General features: G+C 50.9%; 1 protein-coding gene across 1 annotated transcript in view; it reads left to right on the top strand.

Moving 5' to 3' along the window:
- The first annotated feature begins 10,855 nt into the window (after positions 1-10,855).
- PRKAA2 (protein kinase AMP-activated catalytic subunit alpha 2) overlaps positions 10,856-15,094 on the top strand; it is a 31,038-nt gene continuing 26,799 nt past the window's right edge. Inside the window, exon 1 of the mRNA XM_054384575.1 lies at positions 10,856-10,949. Coding sequence (XP_054240550.1) covers positions 10,856-10,949 — 94 coding nt within the window. The remainder of the gene's footprint in view (positions 10,950-15,094) is intronic.

Here is a 15,094-nt window from a genome sequence, read left to right as displayed (position 1 = left end):
CCAATCCCAGCTGTGCCACTTTCTCAGCAAAACCCCCCAAGGGCTTCTGAGGAACCCTAGAATGACACAGGTTGGGAGGGACCTCAGAGATCATCTGCTCCAACTTCTCCACTGTGGGCAGGGATACCTCTCAGCTAGACTCAGCTGCTCAAGGCCTCATCCAGCCTGGCCTTCAACACCCCCACAAAGGAGGCAGCCACAGCCTCCCTGGGCAGCCTGTTCCAGAGTCTCACCACACTCCTACTGAAGAACTTTATTCTCGCTCAGCTTCAAACCATTCCCCCTTCTCCTGTCTCCAGACACCCTGATGAAAAGTCCCTCTGCAGCCTTCCTGTAGGCTCCCTTCAGCTATTGGAAGGCAGCTCTAAGGTCCCCCTGCAGTCTTCTCCTCTCCAGGCTGAACACCCCCAGCCCCTTCAGCCTATCCTCACAGCAGAGGTGCTCCAGCCCTTGGCTCATCTTTGTTGCCTGTGTCCCTTTTATGCTGAGGACTCCAGAACTGGAGGCAGTGTTTGAGGAAGGACAAGCCTCCATCAAACATCAGAGAGAGGGTCACACAACCACGACAGCTAGGGAAGCATTAAATCTGGGGACATAATCACATCATTTTCCTGATGATCCTCATCATGTGGGAACTTATTCAAAGTCATACATCATCCTGATTTATTCATTTCTTTCTCCCCTCCTCCCCCCCATTTCATACCATTTGAAAGAAGCCACTCAGACCTCCCCAACCAAGATTTCTGATGCAAGAGCTCCACGCCACAGACCCAAAATAGCAGACTTAGGAGCACTAAAAGTGTCCAGCAAGGCTTTTCCTTTTAATTCATATTTGGGGAAAGGTTTCTAGCAGCTGGAGAAAGTGAGAGCTGTATTCATAAACCCCTTGGCTATTTGCCACAAAAAAAATGGGGCTTTTATTGAGCAGGGGGGAGGAGGTGGGCAATGTGCTTATTCCGCATCGGGAATGCGTTTCTCTGATTCATAAATCCTCCCCCTCTCCCCCAGCTGACTAAAGGGAACTTGTCTCAGTTTGCCACCAAGATGAGAGAGGGGGGAAAGTGATTCTCAGCCCCAGGGAAGAGGCATTTCAGTTGAATCACAGAACTGTTGGGGTTGGAAGACCCCTTTGAGATCATCGAGTCCGGCCACTCGCCTTAAACTCGCCAGCCCCACCACCACTGCCAAGCCCCTGCCACTGAACCATGTCCCTCAGCACCACATCCACACATCTTTTAAATACCTCCAGGGCTGGAGACTCCACCACCTCCCTGGGCAGCCTGAAGCAACATGCCTATTAAAAAAAAAAAAAAACAAAAACAAAAACCAAAAAAACAACCCCATGCACACAAAAAGGACTATGTGCTGCAGCCCAGCTGAGGGATGCTCAGACCTGGCCCAGACAACACAGGGGACAAATCTCTCAGAGGTGCAGCCAACCCATCATACTAGCAGCCTGCCATGAAGTGTAACATCCTGCCACAAAATACAGGCAATTTTTTCTTTTTTTTTTTTTTTTCAGAGAGTTTCCAGTCTAAAAACCCTACTCAGACACAGGGGGAAGAAGGAAGGAGTTATGATGATGGGGAACTGAAACAAAGGAAGATTGAGGGCTAAATAAAAGTAATAATCTAGCCTTGGTTTAAAACTGGTGATGGATGATGATATGGAGACACAACTGGAAATGGGATCTGGACCTCCTGATTTCCTCCAGGCAAAGCTTTCTCCTGAACTGCAGGTACTATGAGGCACAAAAGGTGCTCCTAAGATGTAGCCACTTAAAGTGCCCACAGCTCAGCACTGCTGAAAATGGAGCAGTCTGGGGTAATAAGAGACTTTTGGCAGATTCCCAGGGGGGAAGCTTAAAAGTAAAAATAAAACAAGAGCCACAAGGATGCTTAGGGGACTTGAGCATCTCCCCTGTGAAGAGAGACTGAGAGCTCTGGGGCTGTTTAGTCTGGAGAAGAGAAGGCTGAGAGGGGATCTGATCAATGTCTATCAATAGCTGAGGGGTGGGTGTCAAGTGCAGGGGGCCAGGCTCTTTTGGGTGGTTCACAGTGATAAGACAAGGAACAATGGGTTCAGACTGGAACATAGAAGATTTCAGCTCAACATGAGGAGAAACTTCTTTACAGTGAGGGTGACAGAGCCCTGGAACAGGCTGCCCAGGGGGGTTGTGGAGTCTCCTTCTCTGGAACCTTTCCAAACCCACCTGGATGCATTCCTGTGCTGACTCCCCTAAGTGATCCTGCTCTGGCAGGGGGGTTGGACCTGATGATCTCTGGAGGTCCCTTCCAACCTCTGATGTACTGTGAGACTGTGGAAAGCCACTTAAACATCAGGGCTTGGCAGCAGCCAAGTGGAACGTTTGTATGGGGATTTTGGGACTTCAACTCAGCTCCACTTCTCCTCCTTTGGGCACTTCAACTGTGTGTAACCCTTTGACAGCTCGCCCAGCATCCTGAAGGGTCTGAACTCAAACCCTGAGGTGATGGCCAGGACATGAACCAGGCACTTGATGTGCAGAGACTGGCGTTGCAGCATCCCTCCACCTCAGGCAGGAGCATCTGCACTCCACAGTCCTGTCCAAAGAACAGATCCTGATGCTTCAGCAAGCCTCCCTTGAAGGATTTCTTCACTTCATACCATCTGTCTGTGGTTTAATTTTAGCCCTATTCTTGCCCTGGCCCCTGTGGACGTGAAGAACATGCTGTTCCACCCTGTTTGCAGTAATGCTCTGATACAGGGCAGCAAAACAGACAGGGCAAGGAAAACATGGACTGATTCTGCAAGGTTGTGGATCCTTAAACAGCATTGAACAGCAAGGTCAAAAAAAAAAAAAAAAAAGAAAAGATTGGAGCTACTGTACAGGCAGCAGACCAAATCCTGAACTCTTCCTCAGTCTGTCCCTGGAAGACTGGAGCTACTGTACAAGCAGCAGAGCAAATCCTGAGCTCTTCCTCAGTCTGTCCCATTTTCAGCAGTGCTGAGCTGTGGGCACTTTAAGTGGCTACATCTTAGGAGCACCTTTTGTGCCTCATAGTACCTGCAGTTCAGGGGAAAGCTTTGCCTGGAGGAAATCAGGAGGTCCAGCTTCCATTTCCAGGGACAAACTGGCACAAAGGGTGAAGATAAACTTCAAACTCCTCTTCACCAGCAAGTGTTTTCCCAGCTGAGCTAATTAGGCAAACCCAAGAGAAGGTTTGCCAGCTCTCCCAGATTATGCCCTAAAAGAAAACATACTTGGCAAGCTGCTGCAGAAATGCTCTAAGCAGCTCACATGGTCACTGCTTTTCCCTCCACACTGCTAGAAGCTATCTTTCAGGATTGGGCTGCTGGGCTACAGGCTAGGAAGTTTCTGTAGGAATTATATTGCCCACAACTTGCAAAGAAAAGGAGGGTAAGACTGCATGGAGACACAAAAAAAGTATAACCCCCACCTCCCCACATAGTTCACTTTAAGACTGCATGGAGACCCAAAAACCCAACCCCCACCTCTCCACATAGCTCACCTTAAGACTGCATGGAGACCCAAAAACCCAACCCCCACCTCTCCACATAGCTCACCTTAAGACTGCATGGAGACCCAAAAAACCAACCCCCACCGCCCCACCTAGCTCACCTTGCATCCATATATATATGGATACAGCCTAAAAGATTGCTTCCATGATTGCAGAAAAAGGACTACTGCACTGATCTGCATTAAAAAGGATCCCTTCCAAACCCCCAAATGAATCATGGCCCTGAGCACAGCAAACAATCACAGCAATTCATTGCTATTGACTTCTAATGGGCTGAGGAACCCAGTTGCTCATTTCTTTGCAGTGAGGGCGATGAACACTGGAGCAGGCTGCCCAGAGAGGTTGTGGAGTCTCCTTCTCTGGAGACATTCCAAACCCACCTGGATGCATTCCTGTGCAACCTGCCCTAGGTGACCCTTCTCTGGCAGTGGGCTTGGACTTGATATATCATCTCTAGAGGTCCCTTCCAGCCCCTGACATTCTGTGATTCTGTGATTCCTGCCCTTAAAGAACCCCTTATCCAGAAGTCTCATTCTCATGCAGAAGGAGTCAACTACTCAAGCAAACATCTCCTTCCCTAAATGCTGGTTAGAGTGTGCATGCACCCAGTGCTTGCATATGCAAGCAGCCTCTTTTCAGCAGCCTGCCCGTTAGATGAATGCTTAGCTGGAAGTGTTTCATTTGGGATGAAAGAAACACCACACTCCTTCCCCCCTGTGAGTCAGGGAGGGCTTTGAGCACACACTCCCACCAGAGCATCATGAGATGTTCAGGCTCAGTTCAGGTTTTTCCACTCAGTGCCAAAACCAGACTGTGAGAGACTTTGGACTCACAAGCACCACGTTTGGGGAAGAATACTTCTAATATTGCATGCTGATGCATTATATGACAATGAAAGCAGAAGATGGATGATCAGGGAGTGAGGTGGATTGAGAACTGGTTGAAAGGAAGAAGTCAGAGAGTTGTGGCCAATGGGACAGTGTCTAGTTGGAGGTCTGTGCCTAGTGGAGTCCCTCAGGGGTCAGTACTGGGACCAATGTTATTCAATCTATCCATCAGTGATCTGGATGAGGGCACAGAGTACACTGTCAGAAATCTGACTGATGACACCAAACTGGGAGGAGCGGCTGACACAGTAGGGTTGTGCTGCCATTCAGCCAGACTGAGGCTGAGAACTGAAATTTAATGAAGTTCAACAAGGGCAAGGGTAGAGTTTTGCACATGGGAAAGAACAACCCCGTGGAGCAGGATAGGTAGGGGACTGAGCTGTTGGAGAGCAGTGAAGGGGAAAAGGACCTGGGGGATCCTACTGGATGGGAGGTTGAGCATGAGCCAGCAATGTGCTCTTGTGGCCAAGAAGGCCAATGGCATCCTGGGGTGGATTAGAGGGGCTGTGGTTAGTAGGTCAAGAGAGGTTCTCCTCCCTCTCTACTCTGCCCTGCTGAGGCTGCATCTGGAATATTGTGTCCAGTTCTGGGCTCCTCAGTTCAGGAAGGACCTCAGGGAACTGCTTGAAAGAGTCCAGCACAGAGCCACAGAAACGATTAGGGGAGTGGAACATCTTCCTTATGAGGAGAGCCTTGAGGGAGCTGAGGGCTCTGTAGCTTGGAGAGGAGGAGACTGAGAGATGACCTCATTCATGTTGATAAAGATGTGCAGGGGGAGTGCCAAGAGGCTGGAGCCAGGCTCTGCTGGGTGATGCCCAATGAGAGCACAAGGGGCAACGGGTGGAAACTGAGGCATAGGAAGTTCCATGGAATCAGGAGGAAACATTTTTTCCCTGTGAGGGTGACAGAACACTGGAACAGGCTGCCCAGGGTGGGGGTTGTGGAGTTTCCCTCTCTGGAGATATTGAAGATCTGCCTGGATGTCTTCCTGTGTGATCTGCTCTGGGTGATCCTGCTCTGGCAGGGGGGTTGGACTGGATGAGCTTTTGAGGTCCCTTCCATCCCCTAGCATTCTGTGATTCTGTGATTGTTCCTGAATAATTAACTCCTGGAAAAGTTACATTTCCAACACAGCAGCTTGACCAGTTCAGCATCTGCCCATGGCCAGTGCATGGGGTTTGATAAATAAATAACATCACTTAAATAATAGAAATGGGAATTGCTTGGTTACAAAACTAATGTTCATAAGCCTCTGATCTATGTAGTTTCTCTAACACTCAAAAAAACACAAACAAACAAACAAAAAGCCCAAACCCAACCCATTTCACATGTCATAGTTTACCCACTGCTGCATTATCTCATTAACTATCTCCCCCAAACACAGACTGAGGAAGCAAATCCTGCTGAAAATCCACAGATTTAAGGCATTTACAAGGGTCAGATGGCATGCCCCAGAACCTGGGCTTTTATATAAACAGATGCACAGAGCTGATGGTCTTTTTTGGTCACGCTGAACTGGAAATATACAGCATCCTAACCTGTTCCCAAACAGATTGAGAGGTTCAGGATGATGAATTCAAGTCCTTTGACAGGTCAGATGTGTCTGACAACGTTCAGCTATGAGCCCTTCTGCAGGTTCACAAGAGCGACTGAGGGCAGTGCTGCAACAGGGCAGCAGCCAGGTTGGCCTGAGGCCCTCCCAACCCCTCAGCATCCTGCTGTTCAGCCCTGCACTGCCAAAAAAGCCTTGCATATGCTGAGTGAAGGGAGTTCCACGCCTGAAGGGAGCACCATCAAAATCTGAGCATATGGCATGAATCTCTGCCAGCTGTGAGGGGCCTCTGTGTTTCTGTCCAGGACTCAGAACCACAGAGTTGGGGGGGGTGGGGGGGGTTGGAAGGAACCTCTGGGGACCATCTGCTAAAGCGGGGTCACACAGAGCAGGTTGCATAGGATTGCATCCAGGCAGGTTTTGAATACCTCCAAAGAAGGGAGACTCCAGCACTCCACAAAGGGGTGCAAAAAAATCCTCACACTTCTGCATTCATCCCTAATTTCTACTGTGAATCCAGCCCTGGTAAGCACACCAGGGAGGGGCGAGTGCCCCAAGCAAAAGCACCCCACAGCAGCTTTCCCCATGCCATTGCACGGCAGTCTCTGGCTGCAAGGAGGGTGGAGGTGCTTGGATGGGGAGGGCTGACTCCTGGGTGGCACTGGGGTGCAATAAGGGGCACAAGCAGCAAAGCAAGAGAAAACAAGCCCTGGCAGGATGCATTTAGTAATCCCAAACCCAGGGGGAAAAAAATGACTGCTAACACACAGCCTCTGCAAATGCAGAGATTAAGTGGCCACAAAGCAACCAAAGGCATGTAAGGATGCCCCCCACCCCCAAACAGAGGTATATCCTGCTGCTCAAACAAGGGATTTCTCAACGAGTGGAGGAAAAGAAAAAAAGGAAAAGAAATTCAACCAGCCTGGAGATTCCAAACCACCCAGCCTCCAGCTGCACTGAACAGCAGCACCCTGTCTACATTTGATTTCCATTTAAAATCAGCTGCAACGCTACTAGGTACAGACAGATAATTCAGAGATGAGAATGTAAGCTGAGGGAAGAGATTTCTAGCCTTGCTTCACAGTCAAACACCATTTTGTGTGATCTACACCAAAAATAAAGAGGCGACTTTGCCAGACGCTGGAGTCTCCATCTCCTAGCAACGCTTCCCCACCCAGCATTTCACTTCAGCCCCTCCAGCTCCTTCCTATGAGCACAGCTCCCCTCCTTAGTGTGTGTAAATGAGCTGTGTAGATACACAAACATATAAGCATGCTCACGTTTGTGTGCTTATTTAAAAGCCAGCGGGGAAAAAATAAGCAAACATCCCCAAGCCTGAGCTTGCCAGGAGCACACTGGGCTGTGCAGAATGCCTGCTCTCAGCTCTCACCAGCACTGATGCAGGTGGAAGGTGCTCAGCCACCTCGTGGCACCTTGCTGCTGAGCTGAGCAAAGGGCTTTCTATTGTCTCCTGTGTGTCCCTCCCCACTATCTCCTGGAAATTAAAAACCTGATTCCTGTTCATCCAGTATTTGTAGTAAACAGCTTCTCTGTGTGTGTGACAGGCTGGGGAAATAACGTTGTGACGCCTCAGCTTTAGTTACCAGCTTTTAGGAAACAAGCAAGAGGGCAAAACAGTGCATCTGCTTACTGTGTTAAGCATATTAACTCAGGAAAAACAACAACAACAAATCAAAACAACAAGCATTTGACATCTCACCTAGTTGTTGTGGTGCTTCATTCAGGGAGAGGCAGGAGCTTGCCAAGACTGGAAGCGGAGATCAAACAAACCCTACAAGCTCTTATGAGCAAAGCCAGAGGAGAGCTGCTGAGACCTCGCCAAGGTGAAGGCCTGCATGGACTGACAGTTTTGCAACTGCCTGGAGAAGACAGAGTTTCCTCAGGCTTCCCAGGAGATAATATTCTTACAGTCTATCTAAGGTTTATTATTTGTAAATACTATCGCTCTTACACCTCCAGGTAGATGGTTTCATTACACCACATCTGGGTTTGGCTTGCAGCAATGCTCCTGTGTGTCCCCCCCACACCCTGAGCTTGTTGTTTTAGTTAGTTAAATTAAGTTGCCATGTTATTGTTTATGACAATCCAGCTGCTTAGTCTGGCCATTATCTCATCAGGTATCCTTTGTGTACACACACACACACACTCCTGTGCCAGCTTCCCAAAGAGCTCTTTTACTACTCCAGAGTGTGGATTGTTTGTGATTCCTCCTGCTACTTCACACAGGTGAACAAGAAATGAAAAGGTCAGAATGAACACTGTTGAAACACGGCAGGGCTGCTCTTCAGGTATGTCTGACCAGTTCCAGTGTCCAGCTGGGCTGCTTACTCACAATCTCATGCATATTTTCTCTCTTTTCTTTTTTTTTTTAAATTTAATTATTCATGTGGTCCAGACAAACTTTATGTCCTACTTAAAAGATGAGAGAGAATAGCCTGCTTTCCCTAGGAAATGTTTTGGACTTTCAGACAAACTGTCCATCAGATGACTGCTTGAAAGAGAACTGGACCTGAGCCTCTGCAGAAACAACAAACCCCTTCTCCTAGCACAGGTCTCAGCTGAGGAGCAGCTCCTGCTTTGCCTGAGCTCTGGTCTGGATACACAGAGGTCCCAGTATGGCATTTGCAGGGGTCCCATCATCCAGGCAAGAGGCAACTGAGGCCCCAAAGCAAGGAGACCCACATCAATTCATCCCTATAACCACATCAATTCATCCCTATACCCACATCAGCTGCTTGCCAGCCCCAGTTACTCTGCAGCAAGGCAAAGGCTTCCTCTTTGGGGCTGCAGCTGTCTTCTTAATGAGTAAAAGCAGAAAGCTTCCTGACAGGAAAGAGCTGGGATCCATAGATGGCAGTTCCCTTCAGGATAAAGTTTTTTTTCTCCTCAGAGCACGCTTCTAGTGAGAAGTTCTAGCCACAAGTAGCCCACTTTGAGCAGCCCTGTTCTTATTTAGCATACAGCACTGCCCTGTCAGACTGCAGGCTGTCCCAGGGCTGGCAGTGGATAGGGCTAGCATTAGGATGAGTTGCTAGCTCACGAGAAACAGCAGCTGAGAGCCCTGCCAAGATACAGAGATGGTTTCAGCTGACTGCACCGAGTGCTGATGTTATTGATGTTTCCTTTCCTGTGCATCTGTTTTGCTCCTTTGTATTAACACAGCTCCTGACCCACAAGAAGGCTCCTGTAGCTGCTTTGCCAAATGAGAACTGCTCACTCAATGTCACCCTCCCAACACAGTACCCAGCAGCTGCTGGCAGTGGGCAGCATTATTGTCACCCTGAACTCAGCCTTTCCAGGCCACTCATGAATTGCATACACTGGGTGTCGCCTCTCCCAGCCTGGAGTGCAACGTGAAGGGCAGCAAGGAGACATCCATAAGTGCCATCTCCTTTCCTCAGCATGCAGGGCCCAGGGCGTGACACCACCCAACCAGGCACCCACCCTATAGTTACCACCATGGTGCTTCCTTTCTCCCCCTCCAGCCCACTACCCAAACACCCCAACACAAATTTCCACCCCGCTCTCCTGTCTGCCTATGCTACTTCATCACCATCAACCCCTTCTGCCCACCCACCTCATCTCCCAGCCTGAGGTGCAGCTGAGCCCCAGGGGATTCCTGTGGGGCCATGCCTCCCACCCCACAGCATCCCTTCTGGAGGGGTGTGTTCTAAGGACCTAATGCAAATTCCCTGGCTGGTGCCACCCCAAGCAAAGTGTCACCAAAAGGAGGGATCACCTTGAAAATGGTGCACCAAAAGGAGGTGCCAAGGTGCCACCCTCTGATGGGTGCATGCCCAGGCAGGTGTGACCTCCTCACAGACAGGTGTATCGCAAGCAGAGTGCAGCATAAGGAGGACACACCCCAAGGACCGTGTCACCCCTGGGTGGGTGTCACTTCAAGGAAGGTGTCACTTTCAGGCACATGCTCTCGAAGGAGGGTACCACCTCCATGTAGGCGCATCCCAGAAGAATGGTTCAACCCAAGTGGGGTGCCCTGCAAGCCAGGTGCATCCCAAGGAGTGTCACCTTTTGGCAGCTGCACATTCTAGGCAGCTGTCCCTCCAAGGAGGGTGCCACCAGCAGTCAGATGCACCCTCTGACAGTTCACGAGCCATGTACACCATCAGGAGAGTGCACCAAAAGGTGGGTGCATGCCAAGGAAGGTGTACTCTAAGTGTGATGTCACTCCAAAGGTGTCACTCCTAGCTGTGTGCACAGCAGGGAGGATTGTGACAAGACAAGGGTGATGGTTTTAAACCAAATGGGGAAATTTAGACTAGATAGAAGGAAGAAATTATAAACAAGGGTGGTGAAACACTGACCCAGGTTGCCCAGAGAGGTGGAAGATGCCCCATCCCTTGAAACATTCCATGTCAGGCTGGACAGGGCTCTGAGCAACCTGCCCTAGCAGGGGATGTCCCTGCTCATTGCAGGGGGATGTTTGACTAGATGAGGTTTAAAGGCCCCTTCTTACCCAAACCATAACCACTCTATGATTCTTATCCCAGAAGGTCAGTGTCACCCAAGGCAGGTGTCACTCGCAGGCAGACGCACCCCAAGGCGCATTCAAACCACCCCAAGCTGCAGCAGCAGAACGGCACACCCCGGGGGAAGATGTCACCGCCGCTCCTATGCCGCCCTACAGCTGTGTCCCCCTCCTAGGCAGGTGCACAGCCCCCACCCATCCACCCCCTCCCCACCTGGTACCGGCCGCGCCCCTCCCCGCCTCCGCGGCCACCGCCTCCCGCGCACTCAGCGCGGCCGCCGCTCCCGCCCTGCCGCTGCCGTTCCCGCCCGCCGAGCCGAGCCGCGCCGCGCCGAGCCGAGCCGGGCCGGCCCTGTGCATTGTGGTCCGTCGGCGGGGGGCGAACATGGCCGAGAAGCAGAAGCACGACGGGCGGGTGAAGATCGGTCACTACGTGCTGGGAGACACGCTGGGGGTCGGCACCTTCGGCAAAGTCAAGAGCTGAGTACCGCGGCCGCGGGGAGGGAGGGGGCTGGGGCTCGCCGGGCTGCTCACACCCCGCTCCGCTCCTTCCATCCCTGCGGGCCTCCGCGCCGGCCATCGCCTCCCTCTTCGGCGGTTTCGCCGCTGCCGCGGCCGCGCAGCATCCCCGGGGGACAGCGGGGGGCCGGCGGGCGGTGCTCGGCGCCTCCCCGGTGGGGACGGGGCGGGAGGCGGCTCCTTGGCGCGGTGGGGGAAGGGGGATGGCGAGGAGGGTCGCGGGCAGGTGCTGGGAGATGCAGACCTCGCCTTGCGGGAGCAGGGCGTTGAGCTGCTGCCGCCGCCGCCGCTGCCGCTGCAGCCCCGCGGGGCTCCGAGCAGGACCCACCAAAACTTTCCTCCCGAACTAGGAGGGAGGGAATGGGGAGGTTGCACACCGGGCACCGACAGGCATCCCTCTTGCTCCGTGCCTAGTCTGCGGGCCCTGCTGCCCCTTGCTGCCCCTTCCCTTTCGTGGCCAGGTGGGCGTTCAGCACCGGGGAGCCAAGGGGGTTTGCCGCCCCCCTGCCCATCGCTCCGGGAGCCTCGCAGCCGGTTCCCGCGGGGCTGGTACTGCGGCCGCAGGGATGGAGGGGTCGGGTCAGGCTGGGGCTGTACGCGGGGATTCCTCTGTCGTTCATGCCAGAGCATTTTCAAGGTAGTTTGGCTTTACCTGTCAGTGCGAGTTCCAAATACTTATATCCCTCCCCCCCGCCCCGTGAATTCTGCTGTTAGGTGCAAATTTTATCTTTGAATCAAGATATTTAAAAAGAACCACACACAAGCAAAACGCTCCTAAATTTACTCTCTAAGCAAAACAGCTGTGGTTCCAGGTTGGCAATGAGTTTGGTTGGAGCCAAGGGCAGCAGCTGTCCCCCTGCCCTGCTGGGACGTTACCCCCAGGGCTGTGGCTGGGTCGTGAAGGGGGTGATGTCCCCACACACAGCCAGTGGAGTTTTAAAATAAACCGAAATTGACAGCAGGGGGAAAGAAACCACCACAACCACTGGAGCTACATCCACCTGTGACCATTAATCAGGCCCCTAAAAATATATTGCTGTGTTTAATCCCAAACCACAGATTTACTGCCTCGAGAAATTATCAAAATAAATATTTCTAACAGCGAGGACCATTTAAATCACTCCTGTGTATCAGCAGCCCTCAAAAAGTGCTCCAAAGGCAATTTTTATTTTCCTTTGCAGACCAAAGTCAGCATGCCAACAATAGACTTTTGGCCTTAACTATCTTCTAGGACTAACTAGCGCAAACACCCCCACCCCATGTATGACCCTGACCTTTTGTTAAAACCTGACAGTTTCCAAAGGAGGACTTCAAATACCATAAGAGATTTTCTAGCTCAAAATCCTTTATGTGTAAGTAGTACTCATCTGTAGAGATACATGTTTGTTGTTTTCCTTGATATATTTGCCTACAGCTGATGGGTGAAATTTGGGCTCAGAGGTAAGAAATGGAGATGAAGAAAGGAGACCTCCTGTTGCTGCAGAACTGTAGCATTTTCATCAAAAGGAGCTTTAGAAAAAGCTGTGTTCTCACCCTGTTTAGGGAGAAACATGAGAAAAGCAAAGAGATTTTTGCCTGATTGGTTCAAGTGTTCTCTGTTGTGGGTTGTAATTGCTTTTTCACTAAGGAGGCTGGTGCCATCAGTGATGTTTTTCTTGTTGCGGCTGTGTTTTCTTCAAGCTCTGCCTTGAGCAAGCCTTTGTCAGAGGCACTTTTTTTTTGCTTGCTTTACTCCTCAAGGTTAAGAAATCATAAATAGCAATTGTTAAGGATTACAGTCGTTAAAGAGCTACCAAAATGGCAATGAAAGGAAAGATTGAGCTATGGTGGGGTGCTAACCAAAGCTTGAATTTGTGGCTGGAGCTGAGCAGTCACTTTGAGACATCAGAAACCAGAGATAGGATAGGAAAAAAAAAATCCTTCTTGCTCTGTTGGGGATTCATTCTGGCTCAGCACTATTTGGGTCATCAAGGAATTGATCCTCCAGAAAACTAGCTTAACACTGCAAGAAAGTGTTAGTTTTAAGCCTGGTCAATTCCTTGATCTCATTTACAAGACCACCCAAGGCATGGATGCAAGCAAACAGGTTGGCAGATGGGAGCGGGATTTTGATGGCAATGCTGGAAATGGTGCTGGGAATCATAGAAGGCCTTGAGAGACAGAGGCAAAGACAGAACAAAATTTGCTATGTGGTTGGAGACTTTTAAGCCTTTCAGATCACTCCAACTGCAGCCTGTAGATGCAGGCATTTTGATATGGGCCAGGATGGACAACCTTCTCCCTGCTCATGGCATCTTAGAATTGTTAGGGTTGGAAGGGACCTCAAGGATCATGAGGTCCCAACCCCCTGCCATGGGCAGGGACACCTCACACTAGATCAGGTTGCCCAGAGCCACTACAGCCTGGCCTTAAAAACCTCCAGGGCTGAGACTTCCACCACCTCCCTGGGCAGCCTGTTCCAGTGTCTCACCACCCTCATGGTGAAATGGTGGTGAAAACACGGGAGAGAGAAAGGCAGCAGGAGTTAACATGGTGGGTGGGTAGGAGGTCTCCTGGCAAGGGCCAGTGTTGGTACACAGAATGATGCCAAACACAGGGAGAGCTGGTGCCAGTTTTTATCTTTGTCCTCCAGGCCAAAGATAAGATTAGTTTGCAGAAAATAGAACTGTGGAGTTTAGTGAAGCAAGGAAGGAAGGAGGTGGCATCTCCTCCACTGGTAGTTGGTAAGAACAGATTAGACAAATTGCTGCTGTGTTTATCCTGGGCACATCCCACCCTGTGAGTCCCCAAAGACCCCAAGACCACAGCAGCCCTTGCATGGTGAGGTTCACAGTGGTTGCAGCTTGCAGAGTTTCAATCACAGTCCAGCAGAGTAACACAAATATTTTTCCATGTGGTGCCACACATGGTGTCACTGGTGGCCAGTTTGTGGTTTCTTACCCACGCTTGTTGGCCACTAAGGTGATCAATTTGTGGTCCCTCAAGGACCAGCAGTGCTCTTGTTATGTTTGTGTTGATTATGATGGCACATCTGTGGACTTGAGCCGGGGTCAGATCCCATTTTCCCAGGCTCTGTACTGTTGCTGCTGAAGGACAAACCCTTGTGTTGGTGGGAAGAGAAACTTAGGGAGATGGAACAGATGACAAGCTGGAGAGGTGTCCCTGAGCCAACCTCATGAGGTTCAACAGGACAAAGTGCAAGGTCCTGCATCTGGGTTGGGGCAATCCCAAGCACTGATATAGGCTGGGCAGGGACTGGCTTGAAAGCAGCACTGAAGAAAAGGCCTTGGGGGTGCTGGGGGATGAGAAGCTCAACAGGAGCCAGCAGTGAGCACTTGCAGCCCAGAAAGCCAACCAGAGCCTGGGCTGCAGCAAGAGAAGTGTGGCCAGCAAGGTGAGGGAGGTGATTCTCCGCCTCTGCTCCACTCTGCTGAGACCCCACCTGGAGTGCTGTGTCCATTTCTGGAGCCCCCATTACAGGAAAGATCTGGAGGTGCTGGAAGGTGTCCAGAGAAGGGCCATGAGGAGGATGATCAGAGGGCTGGAGCTGCTCTGCTCTGGAGACAGACTGAGAGAGTTGGGGCTGTTCAGTTTGGAGAAGAGAAGGCTTTCAGGAGACCTTCTTGTGGCCTTCCAGTATCTGAAGGGGGTTACAAGAAAGCTGGGGAGGGACTTTTTAGGGTGTCAGGGAGTGATAGGACTGGGGGGAATGGAACAAAACTAGAAATGGGGAGATTCAGATTGGATGTTAGGAAGAATCACAGAATCAGTAAGGTTGGAAAAGACCCCAAGGATCATCAGGTCCAACCTGTCACCCAAGACCTCATGACTACTAAACCATGGCACCAAGTGCTATGTCCCATCCCCTCTTGAACCCCTCTAGGGATGGTGACTCCACTACCTCTCTGGGCAGCACATTCCTAGGTCTAACAACTCTCTCCCTGAAGAACTTTCTTCTCACCTTGAGCCTAAACTTCCCCTGGTGCAGCTTGAAACTGTGTCCTCTTGTTCTGGTGCTGATTGCCTGAAGTTCTTCCCCATGAGGGCGGTGAGACACTGGAACAGGTTGCCCAGGGAGGTGGTGGAAGCCTCATCCCTGGAGGTT

The sequence above is a fragment of the Indicator indicator genome, chromosome 10 (assembly GCF_027791375.1).
Source record: "Indicator indicator isolate 239-I01 chromosome 10, UM_Iind_1.1, whole genome shotgun sequence".
Lineage (NCBI taxonomy): Eukaryota > Metazoa > Chordata > Aves > Piciformes > Indicatoridae > Indicator > Indicator indicator.
The sequence above is the reverse complement of the archived record's forward strand: the minus strand, read 5'-3'. Positions and strand labels throughout refer to the sequence as shown.